Below are 17,424 nucleotides of genomic sequence, written 5' to 3'. Positions count from 1 at the left end.
ATGCCACAATAAGTGTTCACTTGAAAAAAAAAAAGGGTGTCCAAATGCTGTTCAAAGGAACGAGTGAGTTAATGCGAGAATCAGTAGAATACTGGCCCACTGGTCCCAGGGTGAGTTTGAGTGCCAGCTGGTCCTTCTCTCACTGTGTGACCTCAGGCAAGTCACTTCCTCTCTCTGAGTCTTGGTTTCCTGATTTGTACAAGATGATAACATCAGTTTCAAAAGATTTATAATGGGACACCTTGTTTCTTCAACCAATGTTCCCTTCATGCCTGCTATGTGCTGGTACTGGAGAAGCGACAAGAAACAAGATGAACTTGATTCCTGCCTTTCTGGAACTCACAGTACAGCAAGACAGACAAGTCCTAAACATGACTTCTTCAAGTGTCCTAAACAGGACGCTTCTACATTGGTGAGGAGGGAGGACTTAAAAGAAAACAAACAGACTAGAGCAGAGGCTGAGCACAAGAGACCCACTTTGAACTGGAAAAACCCAGGAGGGCCTCCATGATGAGCTGGCATTTGTGACCCGAAGCATGAGAAAAAGCTGGTCGTGCGAACAGCTTGTGCAAAGGGAAGGGTGACCAGCGTTTAGGTGATGGGATGGGTAGAACTGCCCTCATTAGCATGTGGCCTGTGCAGTCACCCAGGGCCCCATGCTCAGGGCTCTACACTGAGCTTGATTTAATGCTCTGCTGTTGCTGTCTTGAAGTTTCTGCTTTTTGGACAAAGGGCCTGCGTTTTCATTTTGCACAGGGCCTCGAACATTCTATAACCTGTCCTGAGGAGGAGGGTCTTCAATGAGGATCAAAAACCCTTGTCCAGGGGCTGGACATGTTCACGCAGGTGCACACACCTTAGCTATGCCCCTCCTCATCCATGCGGCACTCGGTCCACTCACTGCACACACAGGTAGCTTCTCCCAGGGTTCTGCTGGATCTCTGAGCCTTCACCTCTTCACTGTGCACTGGCCCCACTCCCTGCATTTTTGCTGGAGGACTTTTTTCTGACAGGTGGAGTCTACATTGCCCGTACAGCTAGCAATCCCAAAGTGTCAGCACATTAACACCTCCCTGGGAGCTCGGGGCTTCCCAGGTGGCTTGGTGGTAAAGAATCCACCTGCCAAGCAAGAGACATGAGAAGATACCCTGGAGAAGGAAATGGCAACCCACCCCAGTATTCTTGCCTGGGAAATCCCAAGGACAGAGGAGCCAAGTGGGCTACAGTCCATGGGGTTGCAAAGAGTTGGACACTACTGAGTGACTAAACAGAAAAAAGAGAAAATAACCAGGGGGCTGCCCTCAACCAATGACTATGGGACTTGGAGGATCAGTACTCCAGCTCCCTTGCCCTTTAAGTGGGATGTCTGTGAGGTATATGCCCTACATGGTCCCCCAGACGTCCCCAGTAGGATGGAGCTCCATGTGCCTCCCATATCAACATGACTTCCCTACCTTGTGTCATTTCCTTATTCCCCAGGTGATATGTCCTGGGATCACCACCCAGACAAACTACTTCCACTGGGATTCTTGTCCCAGGGTCTGCTTCTGGGCAACCCCAAACTATAACTGAATGTGCAAATGCAGATGGTGCTTGAACACAGGCTTTCTATTCATGTCCTTTTTTTTTTAAATGTTTTTAAAAAATCATTTTATTTTCTGGCTGTGCTAGGTCTTTGTTGTTGTGGGTGGGCTTTCTCTAGTTTCAGCAAGTGGGGGCTTCTCTTCATTGCAGTGCTCAGGCTTCTCATGGTGGTGGCTTCTCTTGTGGAACACGGGGCTCTAGGTGTGCAAGGCTTCAATAGTTGCAGCACTCTGGTTCGATAGTTGCGACTTGCAGGCTCTAGAGCCGGGGTTCAATAGTTGTGACCACAGGCTTAGTTGCTCCACAGCATGTGGAATGTTCCCAGACCAGAGATCAAACCCATATCCCCTGCATTGGCAGGTGGATTCTCAATCACTGGACCACCAGGGAAGTCTCTCCAAGGTCTCTTTATTGGAGGTCAGTGGATAGCAGTATCGTTGGAGGTGGTCTTCTCTTGGATCTGCTGGAGGCCCTCCTGGCAGTTCTTGGTTTCACGTTCTGAAAAAGACAAGAGAGTTTAGGTGGGGATGGTGGTGGTGGTGGTGATAGTGGAGCTGGGTTTGCCCTCTTCATGGTGGCACCCTGGATGGGTAAGAGGACAGGGGCCCAAAATGAGGAAGTTGGTAAAACCTCAACTGCAAGCCAGCTTATTGAAATGGAGTGGTAGTTTGAAAGTGGAACTTGATTGTACAGGGGTGATTATAGAGGTGGCTTTGTCATTATTGTTTGTGGTGTGGTGAGAATGTGCAGACTGGGCTTAGATTGCTCCAGCATAAAAGTTGTCATCAAGGGTCAGGGAGCCTGGGGCTGAACAAGCATCCTTGGGACTGAGATGCTCTGGGCAGAGGATTGCAACAACTGGGTTAGGGGCTGGGCAGAAGCTGTGTGGGCTTCCCAGGTGGTGCTAGTGGTAAAGAACCCACCTACCAATGCAGGAGACATGAAAGACTTGGGTTCCATCCCTGGGTTGGGAAGATCCCCTGGAGAAGGGCATGGCAACCTACTCCACTATTCTTGCCTGGAGAATCCCATGGACAGAGGAGCCTAGCAAGCTACAGGGTTGCAAACAGTCTGACATGACTGAAGTGACTTAGCATACAGCACAGAAGCTGTCCTATGCAAAGACGTTTTCTGTAGAGGATCACAGGCTTGATCACTGTTGTGTGGACAGAGAGACTTTGGGTTGAGAGCAAGGGTGAGGGCAAGGTTGGGTGGCTGGGAGAGGGGCAGGGGCAGTAGGCTATGTTGCAAGCAGAATGACTGAAGTCTGGGTCTAGATTGCCTGAATAGATTGCAAGGGAGTGAAGGGTCTTGGCTGAGGTTGTGAGCACAGGGTTACAGGAAGGAGTGAGAGGGGCCGGCTGGAGTTAGGCAAGCAGGCAAGGATCAGGGCAAGCGCTGAGCTTGTGTGAACAGAGGGGCCTCAGGCCGAGGTAGTGCGGGCGTCGGGGGACTCACCTTGTCGAAGTGCGGCCAGGTGCGCAGCAAGTTGAAGAGCAGGTCGCCAGGGCACTCAGTGGGCACGAGCTGGCGGTGGCCTAGCAGCGCATAGTCTGGCCTCAGGAGGCCGGCGCGTATAGCGCAGCGCGGGAGCTCGTCTCGCACCGCTAGCAGCGCGGCCTCTGAGGGCAGCACCGCGGTGTAGTTGCCTATCAAGGCCACGCCGAAGCCGCGGGAGTTGTGGCCGAGTGTGTGAGCACCCACCCAGTGCCATCCGCGGCCCTCGTACACGTAGCCGTCTGAGCCCACCACGAAACTGCGGAGGAGAGGGAAGCAGGAACCAGACGGCGTGAGGTCTCGCTCCGCATCTGGCCCTCTACCCCAGTTTCCGCACCCGTGCCAAGGGCCACCGTCACCCCAAGTTTCCCCCGGTCACGCAGACTCCACCTGGTCCAGCCATGTCCCACTCTCCCTCCAAATGCCGCTCCAGAAATACTCCCGTTTCTCTGGATCTGTCCTCAACATTAGCCCGGTCTCTTTCTACCCAGCTCCCTCCCCATTATTTCAAGTCCAACTCCTCCGCAATTCTGACCATTTTCTGGCTGAGATCATATCCATCATTGCTCGGTCCCAGACTTAGCCGCTACCACAGGTCCTGTTCTTCTCCCAAGTCTGGACTCCTTTCCTGGTTCCCACCCCAGACTAAAGAGAGTCCCACTGTTGAGCTTTCCAGTAGACGCCAACCCCAGTCTAGGCCACGCCCCTCTCCACCCTGGCTCCACCCACCCTAAACTCCGCCTCTGTTTTGACTGCTACGCTCTGTTTCAAACCCTGCCCCCTGAGTCAGGCTCCGCCCATCCAGTCTTTCCACTGCACCGCCCCTTGGTCTGCCCTGCCAGCGCTCCGCAGGTTCCCGCCCACCTGTATCCTATGTCGGACCAGCCGCGTGTCTGCTGGTGGAAACGTTGCATAGAGCGCATGTCTGCGGCGCAGCTCTCAAAACTGGTGCAGGGTGGCGCGGGCAAGTACGTGTGGTGCACATACAAGAACCCGAGCGGCAGCTTCAGCAACGTCGGGCGGCCCTGGTACGGTGCGGCACCCCAGCGGCAACGCGGGTGGATGGCTGGACACCCTGAGGGGAAGGGAATCCAGAGTGGGAGTCAGCGAGCGTTTCTCTGCCTGCAGCCTTCTCTCACACTAAGAGGGCAAGTAAGGATCATCCGTCCAGTCTCCTCCCAGATTTGGGGACGGTTCATTCTCACATCAGTCTTCCCCAGTGCCTCAGATGGTAAAGAATCTGCCCGCAATGCAGGAGACCCGAGTTCAACCCCTGGGTGGGGAAGATGCCCTGGAGAAGGGAATGGCTACCCACTCCAGTAATTCTTGCTTGGAGGATCCCATGAACAGAGAAGCCTAGCCACTGTCCATGGAGTCACCAAGAGTCCAATGCGACTAACACTTTTTACTTTTTTCACTTTTCAATCACACCACTCTGGCCCCCACTGGGAACTAAATCTAACAGCATCCTAGTCCTGTCAGCCCCCTCTGGAATCCCCTAACCATAGATACCACTGACCTGTCTGGCACTGAGGAGGTATCTGTGAGAAGGATTGTCTCAGTGGGTGGGGGTCCTACTCACCTAGGAAAGCCTCAGTGAACTCCTTGGTAGCGTGGGTGGCCACCTGTGCCAGCTCTTCTTGGCTCATGCCCTGTAGATGAGGGTGTGCTGGCTCTAGTCTCTGTAGCAGGATGAGGGCCCCCCATACTTGCTGGGTCAGGCTTGGGGCCGAAGTCAAAGCAGCTCCGTTGTGCCGTCGAAAGTTGCTTCGAAATCCTGGGTCTCCGGCTACCCCGGCTCCATAGTACTGGCTCAGCAGGTGACTGAGGGGTGGCCGGGGCGCAGGGGTCCGGCTCAGGTAGTCACCAAGGAGGGCTCCGTCCAGGGCACCGTTGAGGAAAGCCGTGGTGAGGGGTGATGCCTCAGGATCCAGGAGCGTGAAGGTCCTGGGAACAGAGAGCTGGTCCCAGCATCCCTCAGTTCCCAGTCCAGAATGATTCCAGGTCTGGGGGCCCTGGAGGAAGTTCAGGCCCAGGCCTCTGGCCAGGGTGACCACAAGGAGGCTGTCCACAGCAGTTGGTAACTTGGCCTTGGTATCTGGAGAGGAGGCTTGGACATCTGGAGAACCAGGTCTAACTTCTGGAGAGGTGGCTCTGACATCTGTATCTTTGGTGCTAACATTTGGAGACACGGCTCTGACATCCCCAGAGGTGACATCAGGAGAGGCATCGCTGAGCCCTGGGGAGGTGGGTCCAAGGTCTGGAAAGGTGACTCCAGCATCCGGAGGGGTGGCCGTGCTCTCTAAGGAGAGGTTTACGATTCTGTGTCCCTGAAGCCCTGCCCAAAGCCCTGCCAGAAGAGGCTCCACAGCCACGGTCGAGCCATCGGGTGCTAGTACCACCCCATATTCCTTCCCATCCTGCACGCTGTGTCTCGCCACCTCTCCCATCAGGCCTCGAAGCTCTGGGCTCAGCGAAGGAGGATCCAGCTCGGTGGTGTTGAGACTCTTCCCCTCCAGCAGGAAGTGATAGAGGGGACTGTGGGTACCAGAGCCCTGGGCTGTCAGCAGCCATGCAGCGGCACTATGGCCAGCCTCAGTGGCTGGCGCCTTCTGCTCCAGCTCAGCCAGGGCCTGGATGACAGAGTCCATGAGCAGGGGCAGGGTCGCTGTGGGAGGAAGGATGGCATTAACCCAACAGCCCAGTACCCCTTGTTCCTCAGCCTCCTCCTGCTGCTCCTGCATCTTCTCAATGCCCCCAGCTCTTTGTTGGACAACTTTACGATGTCTGACACTGCCCTTGTGTAGGTGAGGAAGCTGAGACACAGACAAAAGGTTAAGGAGCTTAGACTATCCGTGGGCACTGTGGAGCCAGGACAGCTTCATGAGCATGAGAGATACACCGCCAGGTTGAAATTCTAAGATTGCTCTTTTGAGTGCTGTATGAAGAATATAATTTTTTGGAGGGCAGATCAGAGTAGAGAAGGGGAGAGAGGGTGGAGGTAAGTAGTGAAGGTGGCTGAAGCCAGGATGGTGATGCTGTGAAGGATAAGAGTGGGCAGTGTCTCCAGGTATCTTGAGGGAATGATGGACAGTTTTTCTTAGTGGATTGGAGTTTGCACAAGTATAGAGGGAACGGTGTCTTGAAGGGTGCCCAGGGGAGGGGGAGCCTGTGCCATGTGGGAGAAATGTCAGTGGCTGAACTTGGAACTTAGAAGTGTGGGGCTCAGAGCTAGGGTGAGTTGTTGAATAATAGCTGACATTAATTAAATATTTACTATGTGCCAGGCACCATTGTAGGTGACTTATATAACTGAACACATCTAATCTTCGCAAGGACCCTATGAGCGTGAAGAGGTTAAATTACCTACCTAAGATCACACAGCGAGGAAGTGGCAGAGGCAGCATTTGAACACAGGAAGTCCTAATCCTTACACTCCACCATCTGCTGCAATTCAGACTCTTCTCCAGACAGTTCACATAGTAATTCCTCTATAACTTTGCTTTACTCTCTGCCTAAAATGTCCTTTACTGCTTCACCACCAAGTAAAATTCTTCTTCCTGTCCTAGATTTATGTCCCCTCCTCCAGGAAGTCTTCCTAATTTTTGCTCTCTTGGCTCCAGTTTCTTCCCCCAACCCTTGCCCGGATCCTATGGGGATGGGAACATCTGTGTTCCCAGACTGGAGTTTCCTAGAGACTTGAGCCTTGTGAGTCCAACCTCACCCTGTAAAGAGCTGGGCACAGAGGGGCAGTAATATACTGAACTAAGAGTCCTGGCTTCAGGCCTCTGCCTTCTGACCCACCTGTCCCTGGCTCCGGCTGCAGCAGCAATCCATACAGGATCCAGAGTATACCCTGGACCACCACTGTGGGCTTCCAGTTTCCAAAAGACATAGCCGGTTGACCTCAGTGGAGATCTCAGCAGGGCTGGAAGGAGACAGGGAAAACAAATAGTACCTTTGGCTACTGTCAAAGTCCAGCGGTGAATGACACGGCTGCCACTTGTAGAGCTGTGGACCCGAGGCAGCAGAGGCATGGGTACAGAGTGCCATGCCTCAAGGTCATCTGGGTCTCAGGGGCTCCCCTAGCCTATCCCATTTCTCCCAGGCTGAGGTCAAGGATCAGTAAGTTCCAGGAAGGGCGTTGGAAACCAGATAGTTCAGACTCCATCAGAGTCAGCCCATTCCCCAAGAGAGGTAGACTGAGGCCCATCCAGCATTCCACCCTTCCTATGGTGATAGTTTTGTGGCTGCTTCTGGCCACCAGAGGGGACTCTCAAGTGCCTGCCCAACTGGTAGGACAGGCTGTGCTGAGAGTGGAGAGAGGAGAGGCCTGCCTGAAGTTGACAATACCTCCTGCCTTATCTGATGCCAGTGCTTTAGCCTCAGGCAGAGGGAGCGTAGGGGGACTCGGAGATGTCACCTCTCATCTGGTTCCAGCTCCGGATCCCATGCCACTAGGGATAGCTGAGAGCAGGAATTGGGCTCGGGGGAGGTGTTCGGAACCCTGACTCTGTCCCCGGACCTGACAGCTCACCTGGGCTGGTGGTGAGGGGTTCTCTCCCTTTTCCTCTGGTGTCCGTGGCCAAGTCCTGCTGAAGAGAGCCCGTCTCCCCTTTATCTGGTGTCAGGTGGGATGGGCTCAACGTGACTGGGGCTGCCATGGATATTGCTTCACTGTGGGCCTTCCATCTCGAAACCAGCCCAGGGAGTTTCCAGGAGACCCACCAGGCTGGGCATTCAACAGAGGGCGGGCCCTGGGCGGGCCTGGGAATAATCAGGCTGAGCCAGGCCTGGGATTCCCCAGGGGGCCTACTTAGCTATTGAGAGTCCTCTTTCTGGTCACCCAGCATGGGCTTCCTTGGTGGCTCAGTGGTTAAAAATCCACCTGCCAATGCAGGATATGCAGGAGATACGGGTTGGTCTCTGGGTTAGGAAGGTGATCCCTGGGTCGGGAAGATCCCCTGGAGAAGGAAATGGCCACCCACTCCGGTATTCTTGCCTGGGAAATCCTATGGACAGAGAAACATGGAGGGCTACAGTCCATGGGGTCGCAAAGAGTCGGACGCAACCAAGCAGGCACCTCAAATTTGCCAAAATTCCAAAATTTGAAGCATGGCTTAGCACAAATCTGGGCACACAGTGGGGGCTCATAGTTAGGTGCTAAGGGAGGGGGGTGCTTAGCCCAAAGCCTGCTCCCCAGGAGATTCTGAGGAAATCTCCTCCCCCAAGCCCCAGTTTCTGAGGATTTGGGGTCAAGGGCTCTGCCTGGTAGAACCATGTGGAGGATGTGGGCTGTGTGTCTGTCAGGTGCAGGACTAGAGTGGGGAGTGTAGAATTTAAGGTGGTGGTGGAAATCTCAGCCATCAAGATAATAATATTCTAATGCAATTGTTTATTCTGGCTGTGCCCCGAGGCATGTGGGATCCTTGTTGCCAGACCTGGGATGGAACCTACACCACCTGCATTGTAAGATGGAGTCTTAACCACTGGACCACCAGGGAAGTCCTGCTAATGCAGTGTTTTACTTATTTATTTATTTTAAAAGATTTATTAATTTATTTTAATTGGAGGATAATTTCTTTACAATATTGTGATGATTTTTGCCATATGTCAGTATGAATCAGCCACAGGTATACATGTGTCCCCCATCCTGAATCCCCCTCCCACCTCCCTCCTCATCCTATCCCTCTATGCTGTCACAGAGCACCAGCTTTCAGCGCCCTACTTCATAATGCAATGTTTTAAAAGACTAAAAGCAAAGCAAAAAAAAAAAAAAAAATCCATGATGAACAAATTAGCAACATTTTAGTAAAGACAGGATCGGGGCAGTGCTGTGCTCAGACATATTGGGGCCAGAGGTGAAAGGAAAAACATCAGAAAAACATCAGAGCCTTTGTGGCTCACTTACTTTATCTTCATTCAGGCCCTGGATCCACTGGGGGTACCCCCCAGGGGCTGCCAGGTAGACCGTCCCATGAGATTCCTAGCCTGGAAATGACCTTGATGAGGCCTCATGAACCCTGGGTTTGTCTCTCTGATTCTTGTGGCTGTCGGGGGACACTTGCAGTTTTATTAAAAATAATTTTTCTGTTGGTCATCCATTTTATTTTTTTAAACTTTTTATTTTATATCAAAGTATAGCAGATTATGGAGAAGGTGATGGCACCCCACTCCAGTACTCTTGCCTGGAAAATCCCATGGAAGGAGGAGCGTGGTAGGCTGCAGTCCATAGGGTCGCAAAGAGTCGGACGTGACTGAGCGACTTCACTTTCACTTTTCACTTTCATACATTGGAGAAGGAAATGGCAACCCACGCCAGTGTTCTTGCCTGGAGAGCCCCAGGGACGGGGGAGCCTGGTGGGCTGCCATCTATGGGGTCGCACAGAGTCGGACACGACTGAAGCGACTTAGCAGCAGCAGCAGCAGCAGCAGCAGCAGCATAGCCGATTAACAAAGTTGTGATAGTTTCAGGTGGACAGCGGAGGGACTCAGCCATTTGTATATCATGTATTCATTCTTCCTCAAACTCCCCTCCCATCCAGGCTGGCACATAACATGAGCAGAGCTCCCCGTGCTATACAGTAGGTCCTTGTTGGTTATCCATTTTAAATATAGCCGTGTGGACATGTCCATCCCAAACTCTGTAACTATCCCTTTCTACCATCCCCCTCCTGTGGTAACCATAAGTTTGTTCTCTAAGTCCCTTGAAGTTTTACTTAACCACCCACTGATGCTCATTTTACCCAGCAGGAGGGTGAGCTCAAAGAGGTTAAATAACTTGCCCAAGGTCACACAGTGAGAACCTGGGGAGAGCTCCAAGCTCAGTGGTGTGTTCACCATCCTGTGGCGAGATCAGGGTCAGAGGCAAGACTGGCGACAGATCAACTTCGCACCCAGTAATTCTTGGGCCAGATGGGCAGCCTTGATACCCTTTTAAAGCCTGAAGTTTGTGGTAGGAGCTTGGTTGTTTTGGAGCCAGGGACACGGCCAGCCAGCATTTCCCTAAGGGTCCGTCTGGGATTAGTGACTTTCTTGGGTAGGACCCTTCCTCCAGGAAACCTCCCTGATTACCCCTGGCCCCCAGTTTCTCCATTCTGGTTCCCTAGCCCAGGATTCCTACCTTTGACCCAGACCTATTCATACAAAACCCTGAGTTTCTCTGTCTGGGGTTCCATCTCCCCCAGACTAGAAGATGTTGAATTTTCTTAGGCTGTCCAAGAATGCCCACCACAGCTCAGAGACCAGATAGGTAGCAGGGAGTGACTGTTGAGTATAGGATAGGCCTTCTTGAGGACGTGGGGTCAGTTTGAGGGCAGGCTCTAAAACACAGGCACATGCAGGCACCCACACACCAGGGCACCTGGGCTGGGCTGGGCCTGGGAGGCGACAGGAAGGCTGGAATTCCCATGATGAGTCATCCCCCGCCCCCGCGTCCCTCCCACCTCTGTGAAGCCCAGTGGCAGAGAAGGTCAAGGCCCCTCCAGGCTGAGGACAGGCCAGGGGTCTTATGAGAGTACCTGGCGCCTGGGTCCAGGCTCAGCACACACCGGCGGAGCCCTGGAATCTGGATCTAAAGTGACGCTGGGATCAAGGCCAGAGGACAGAGAAAAAGGAGCTTGGGGGCAGGGCTGGGTTTGGGGCCAAGATCGGAGTTAATAACTTTCTCTCTGGTAACAGTGGGCTTCCCTGGTAGCTCAGACGGTAAAGAATGTGCCTGCAATCCAGGAGACCCTGGTTCGATCCCTGGGTTCGGGAGGCGTGGCAATCCACTCCAGTGTTCTTGCCTGGAGAATCCCATGGACCGAGAAGCCTGAACTTTGTGACAGTCCACAGGGTCACAAAGAGTTGGACATGACTGAACAACTAACACTTTCACTACACTTCCTTTGGTAACAGTAACGATAATAAGAGTGAAGACCCTGATAAACTTGTGTACGGGTCTCTGAGAGAAGGTTTTATTTATTTATTTTTAAAATAATTTTCTTGATCTATTTTTGGCTGTGCAGGCTCTTTGTGGTTGCTTAGGCTTTTCTCTAGTTGTTGAAAGCGGGGGCTACTCTCCAGTGGCGGACCCCAGGCTTCTCATTTCAGTGGCTTCTCTTGTTGCAGAGCACAGGCTCTGGGGCAAGTGTGGGCTTCAGCAGTTAGAGCACATGGACTCGGTAGTTGCGGCTCCTGGGCTCCAGAGCACAAGCTCAGTAGGTGTGGAGCACGGGCTTATTTGCTCTGAGACATATGGGATCTTTCTGGATCAGAGGTTGAACTTGTGTCTCCTGCATTGGCAGGGGGATTCTTTATCATTGAGCATCATGGAAGGCCAAGATAAGATTTCATATGCCCATGTTAAACATTTTTTTTCTTTACAGGAATACAGCTGATTTACAATGTCGTGTCAGTGTCCGCTATACAGCAAAGTGACTCAGTTATACACATATACATACTATTTTTTAGAACTTTCTTTTCCATTATGGTTTATTATAGAATATTGAATATAGTTCCCTGTGACATACAGTAAGACCTTGTTGTTTATTCATCTTATGTATAATAGTTTACATCTGCTAATCCTGGGGGGGTCAGAAAGATCCCCTGGAGAAGGACATGGCAACCCACTCCAGTATTCTTGCCTGGGAAATCCCATGGGCAGAGGAGCCTGGTGGGCTACAGTCCATGGGGCCACAAGAGTCAGACATGACTTAGTGACTAAACAACAACAATCCTGGAATCCTTCACTCCTCCACCTTTCCCCTTCAGCGTCCGAAAGTTTGTCCTCTATGTCTGTGAGTCTGTTGCTGTTTTGTAGAGAAGTTCATGTGTGCCGTATTTTAGATTCCACGTATAAATGATATCGTGTGGTATTGATATTTGTTCTTCTCTTTCTAACTTACTTCATTATAGTATGATAATCTCTAGTCATACCCATCCTGTCTGATTCTCTGGATCAAACCCAGGTCTCTCGCATTGTAGACAGATTCTTTACTATCTGAGCCATCAGGGAAACCCCTCTAGTTGTACCCACATCATTGCAAATGACATCATTTCATTCCTATTCATGACTGAGTAGTATTCCATTGTACATATGTATCACATCTTTATCCATTCGATGGTCATTTAAATTGTTTCTATGTTTTGTATAAGCCTACATTTTTAAGTTCAGCTCTGGGTTTTGTGAAGAGATGTTTTAAAGCAGGAGTGGCCACAGTCTGTGAATTGATCATCTGTTTTTGTAAACAGTTGTTTTTTGTTTTCAAGGTGAAATTCACCTAACATAAAGCAAACCACTTAAAAGTGTACAGTTCTGTGGCATTATTACATTTATAATTTTGTTCAGCCATCACCTGTATCTGATCTACCAAAAATTTCATCATCCCAATATAAAACCCTGTACCCAATAAACAGTTACTTTTTCATCATTTACCAGCCCCTGACAATTGCCAATCTTTTGGTCTCTGGATTTACCTATTATGTATATTTCATATCAATGTAATCATACAATATGTGATTTTTGTGTCTGGCTTTTTCTTTTCATGGAGCATAATGTTTTCAAATTTCATTTATGTTGTAGCCTGAATCAATGCATTTTATTATGAATCACTCTTTATATGGCTGAGTAACATTCCATTCTATGGATGTAGCACAATTTGTTTATGTAAAAGGAAGATTTCTTGGAATACATTTTCTCCCACTTGTTTCCACATTAGCCTATGACTATTTCCATGCTCTAACAGCAGAGTGGTGTCCCTGCAATGGGGACCATTTGCTGTGCAAAGTTGAAAATGCTTACAATGTGCATCCTCCACCTCCAGCTTTATTGAGATATAATTGACATAAAACACTGTGTAAGTTTAAGGCATGCAACGTGATGATTTCATGCAGGTATATATTGCAAAATGATTACCATAACAAGGTTAGTTAACACGTCCAACACCTCACCTCACAGAGTTATCATTTTATGTGTAGGTGGTGAGAGTGTTTAAGATCTACTCTTTCAGCAGGTTTCAAGAATACAAAATTGGTGACTGTAGTCGCCGTGCTGTCCATTAGGTTCTCAGAAGTTATTTATCTTACAGCTAAAAGTCTGTACCCTTTGACCAACATCATCCCGTTTCCCCTACTTGCTGCCCTTGGCAACCACCATTCTACTCTCTGTTTCTATGAGTTCATTTTTTCTTTTGTAGATTCCACATATAAGCAAGACCAAACAGTATTTGTCTTTCTGTCTGACTTGTTTTACTTACCATAATGCCATCAACTTCCATTCATGCTGTTGCAAATGGCAGGACTTTCTTATATTTTATGCCTGAATTGTACATATCACAATTTATATAAATACAAATAAATATATAATATATATCACATTTGTGATATATATATATAATATGCATACATGCTTAGTCTCTCAGTCATGTTTGACTCTTTGCAACTCTTTAGACTGTAGCCTGCCAGGCTCCTCTGCCCATGGGATTCTCCAGGCAAGAATACTGGAGCGGGTTGCCATTTCCTTCTCCAGGGAATCTTCTCAACCTAGGGATCAAACCCAAATCTCTTGTGTCTCCTGCATTGCAGGCAGATTCTTTACCCACTGAGCCATCAGGGAAGCCCTTGTATATTATAAGCATATTACATTTTCTTTATCCATTGAGGGGCACTTAGCTTGTTTCCCTGTTTTGGCTATTATGAAAAAAAAAATGCATCAATGAACATGGGGCGCAGAAACCTTTCTTGCCGGGAGCCGGTGAGGCATTCCACTCGTGACAAAGGTCATGAGGAAGGAGGCTCGGCATACGCAAAGGCGGGATCGAGCCTCAGGAGTCCGCCCGGATATTCTCGAGCATTTTCCCCCCAAAAACCAGAGTCTGCCTACTTTATTGCTTTGTGCTCTCACCTCTGACTTTACTGGGGGCTGTCCCCTACCACCATCTCTCTCTCTCTGTCAAAGAGTTAACTTACAGCTCCAATTAATAAAGTTCCTGGGCAATTAGGAGTGTTTAAATCCAAACCCCTCAGATGGCTCTCTAACTCGCCTGACAAGTTTACCCGGACTCCTGCAGCTATGCATACGATTGTTTACAGTCTCCTAGCCTCCAGAGGCACGGGAAGCTTAAGATATTCAAATAGCTTAGAGCCTCTCAGAGAGTTAAAAACTGTCAGAATAAACTAGTAAAGGATTTCATTGATGAGTCAATGCTTGTTGCCAAGTTTTCACATCCCCTAAATTGTATCCTTGAATGTGTATTAATTAATAGTTGGTATATAGAAAAAATAAGTAGTGGCCTTGGTGTTAGTAACTTTAGACCCTTAAGGTAATAAATTCTTTTCTTTGTTGTAAGCCCATTACACATCCGCCCTATAGGAATGCAATTTTATCTTTGGAAGATGGCGCCAAACCTTAATTACTGTTAGAGAAAATAAGTCTTTGTTGATAAGTTCTTGTCAAGAGTCATAAAATGTTAGTAGGCCTTCTGGCCAGAAGATGATGTAAATCACCTAAACCATTTGTATACGATAAATTTGCAGGAAAGTAACCTTGGTTTTTGATAAGAATCAAAGACTGCTGACTTTGCATCCCCTATTATCCTCTATGTGTAACTTAGGGTATAAAAGCCCCTGTTAAAAATAAAGCTACGGGCCTTGCTCACCAACGCTTGGTCTCCCCATGTCATTCTTCCCTTTAACTTCCAGCTGAGTCTCCATCTGGAGCGCGGAACCCACCACGCTTACTAATTATGCCTGGGCTTCTAAGACCCACTCGAGAAGGTGTCTAGGGTGGGGCACCTTCCGCTATTCGAGAGGGCGCCTGCGGCCTACGTAAGTGGTGCAAACTTCTTGTCTTGAAGTTTTATTGGTCTCCCGCGTAAACCAAGCTACTCAGCCTCTTTTCTCCACTGAATTTTCCTACTGAGCTATCCTCATTCTATTACTCTTTATATCTTTGATAAATAAATAAATAGTCGCCGACGCCGTCTCCCCTTCGAATACCCTGGATCAGCCGGGGCTGGTCCTCGGCACTTTCTGGGGAGTAATTTCATTTCATTCAGCTTCATGTGGCCTTTAGATAAAATTTGCTGACTCCTGCTGAGCCAGCCCACCCAGATTCCTATTCTCACTCTGTTCCTTACTAACTAGAGAAAGACTTAGTCTCGAGCCCCCATTTTGCCCATCTCTGAAGTGGAAGAGTAGTATCAACCTCATAGGGTTATTGTGAGAGTTAAATGGGCTTCCCTGGTGGCTCAGAGAGTTAAATGAGGAGATCCATGCAAAATGGATTGAAGGACCATGCCTTCAAACTGTGGTGCTGGAAAAGACGCTTGAGAGTCCCCTGGACTGCAAGATCAATCAATCCTAAAGGAAATCAACCTGAATATTCATTGGCAGGACTGATGGTGAAGCTAAAGCTCCAATACTTTGGCCACCTGACCCGAAGAGCCAACTCATTGGAAAAGATCCTGATGCTGGAAAAGATTGAGGGCAGGAGGAGAAGGGGGTGACAGAGGACGAGATGGTTTGATGGCATCATCGGCTCAATGGACATGAGTTTGAGCAAACCCCTGGAGACAGTGAAGGACAGGGACACCTAGCGTGCGTCCCTAGTCCATGGGGTCACAAAGAATCTGACATAACTGAACGACTGAACAATAACTGTGCCAGGGTGTGGAAAGTATTCAATAAGTAGAGTCATTTCTGCCCATCTACCTGATTGTCCCGGCCTCCCCAGCAGAGGGCCAGCCCACAGGACAATCTATTATGGCCAGACTCCCACATCCTGGATGAGTCCAGACTCACAGTCATTTACTATTTCTGCATCTGGGGCCCTTATCAAGCCAAGTCTTCCCCACTGGCCCCCTCCCAGCACCTCTAGCAGCCAGCTAGGCCTTAGACAGTCTGAAACCACATCCAAATTGTTACATCCAGGGCAGACTGCTCCAAGAATTGATCAGATCTATTTTGCAAAGGGGAAAACAACTTGTGATGTGTAAGAGTGACCTCACAGCTTCCAGCTGGTGTTATTCTACACTCTCCAGTGGGCAAAGGTTGACTTCAGTTGCTTTTCTCTGGGGGACTAGAGGTGAGATTTAATCTCTCAACACCTGGAATTAGAGAGGAGGGGGTTTTGCAACTGAGCACTCTGGATATTGCAGCAAAATCGTGAGCTTGACCCTCGTCGGTATGCTAGAGGTCAAGAGTGAGTGTGAGGTAAACGGGTCAGATGTTGGCACTTCCTGAGAAATGTTTCCCCAGCACCAATGAGCTCCTAATCACCCTGCTTTGAGGAAATGATACAGGGCAAAATAATTTTTAACCTTTTTTCCTAAACAGAACATTTCAAGTGTATTCAAAAATGTGGAGAATTGGGCTTCCCTGGTGGCTCAGTGGTAAAGAATCTTCCTGCCACAACAGGAGACATGGGTTCAATCCCTGGTCTGGGAAGATCCCACATGTTGCAGAGCAACTAAGCCCATGCACCATAACTACGGAGCCTGTGCTTTAGAGCCCCAGAGCTGCAACTATGGAGCCTGCGTGCAGCAACTACTGTGACTCTCTCTTCCTAGAGCCTGTGCTGTGCAACAGGAGAAGCCACTGCAATGAGAAGCCCGTGCAGCAAACTGCAGAAAAAGCCTGTAAAGCAGTGAAGACTCAACACAGCCAAAATAAATAAATAAATAAAATTGTAAAAAAAGTTGCAAATGAAACAACTGACAAAGGATTAATCTTCAAAATATATAAGCAACTCATACAGCTCCACATCAGGAAAACAAACCGCCTAGTCAAAAAATGGGCAGAAGACCTAAGCAGACATTTCTCCAAAGAAGATGTATAAATGGCTAATAAGCACCGGAAAGGAGAAGGCAATGGCACCCCACTCCAGTACTCTTGCCTGGAAAATCCCATGGACGAAGGAGCCTGGTGGGCTGCAGGCCATGGGGTTGCTAAGAGTCAGACACGACTGAGCGACTTCACTTTCACTTTTTACTTTCATGCATTGGAGAAGGAAATGGCAACCTAGTGCAGTGTTCTTGCCTGGAGAATCCCAGGGACGGGGGAGCCTGGTGGGCTGCCATCTATGGGGTCGCACAGAGTCGGACATGACTGAAGCGACTTAGCAGCAGCAAGCACTGGAAAAGATGCTCAAAGTTGCTCATTATTAGACAAATGCAAATGTAACTACAATGAGGTATCACCTCACACCAGTCAGAATGGCCATCATCAAAAAATCTATGAACAGTAATTGCTGGAGAGGGTGTGGAGAAAAGAGAACACTTTTGCACTGTTGGTGTAAATGTAAATGGATACAGTCGCTATGGAGAACAGTATGGAGATTCCTTAAAAAACTAGGAATAAAAC

The 17,424-nt window shown here is 49.2% G+C and overlaps 1 protein-coding gene across 1 annotated transcript; it reads right to left on the bottom strand.

Moving 5' to 3' along the window:
* Nucleotides 1–1,976: 1,976 nt before the first annotated feature.
* On the bottom strand, nt 1,977–6,990 carry PGLYRP2 (peptidoglycan recognition protein 2). Its single transcript, XM_002688558.6, has 5 exons — nt 6,886–6,990; nt 4,664–5,749; nt 3,946–4,156; nt 3,043–3,340; nt 1,977–2,082 (listed from the first exon to the last, which is right to left on the bottom strand). The coding sequence occupies exons 1-5, from the start codon at nt 6,974–6,976 to the stop codon at nt 1,993–1,995; spliced, it is 1,776 nt and encodes a 591-aa protein (XP_002688604.1). The 5' UTR covers nt 6,977–6,990; the 3' UTR covers nt 1,977–1,992.
* Nucleotides 6,991–17,424: the final 10,434 nt, after the last annotated feature.

This window comes from Bos taurus, chromosome 7, assembly GCF_002263795.3.
Source record: "Bos taurus isolate L1 Dominette 01449 registration number 42190680 breed Hereford chromosome 7, ARS-UCD2.0, whole genome shotgun sequence".
Taxonomy (NCBI): Eukaryota; Metazoa; Chordata; class Mammalia; order Artiodactyla; family Bovidae; genus Bos; species Bos taurus.
The sequence above is the reverse complement of the archived record's forward strand: the minus strand, read 5'-3'. Positions and strand labels throughout refer to the sequence as shown.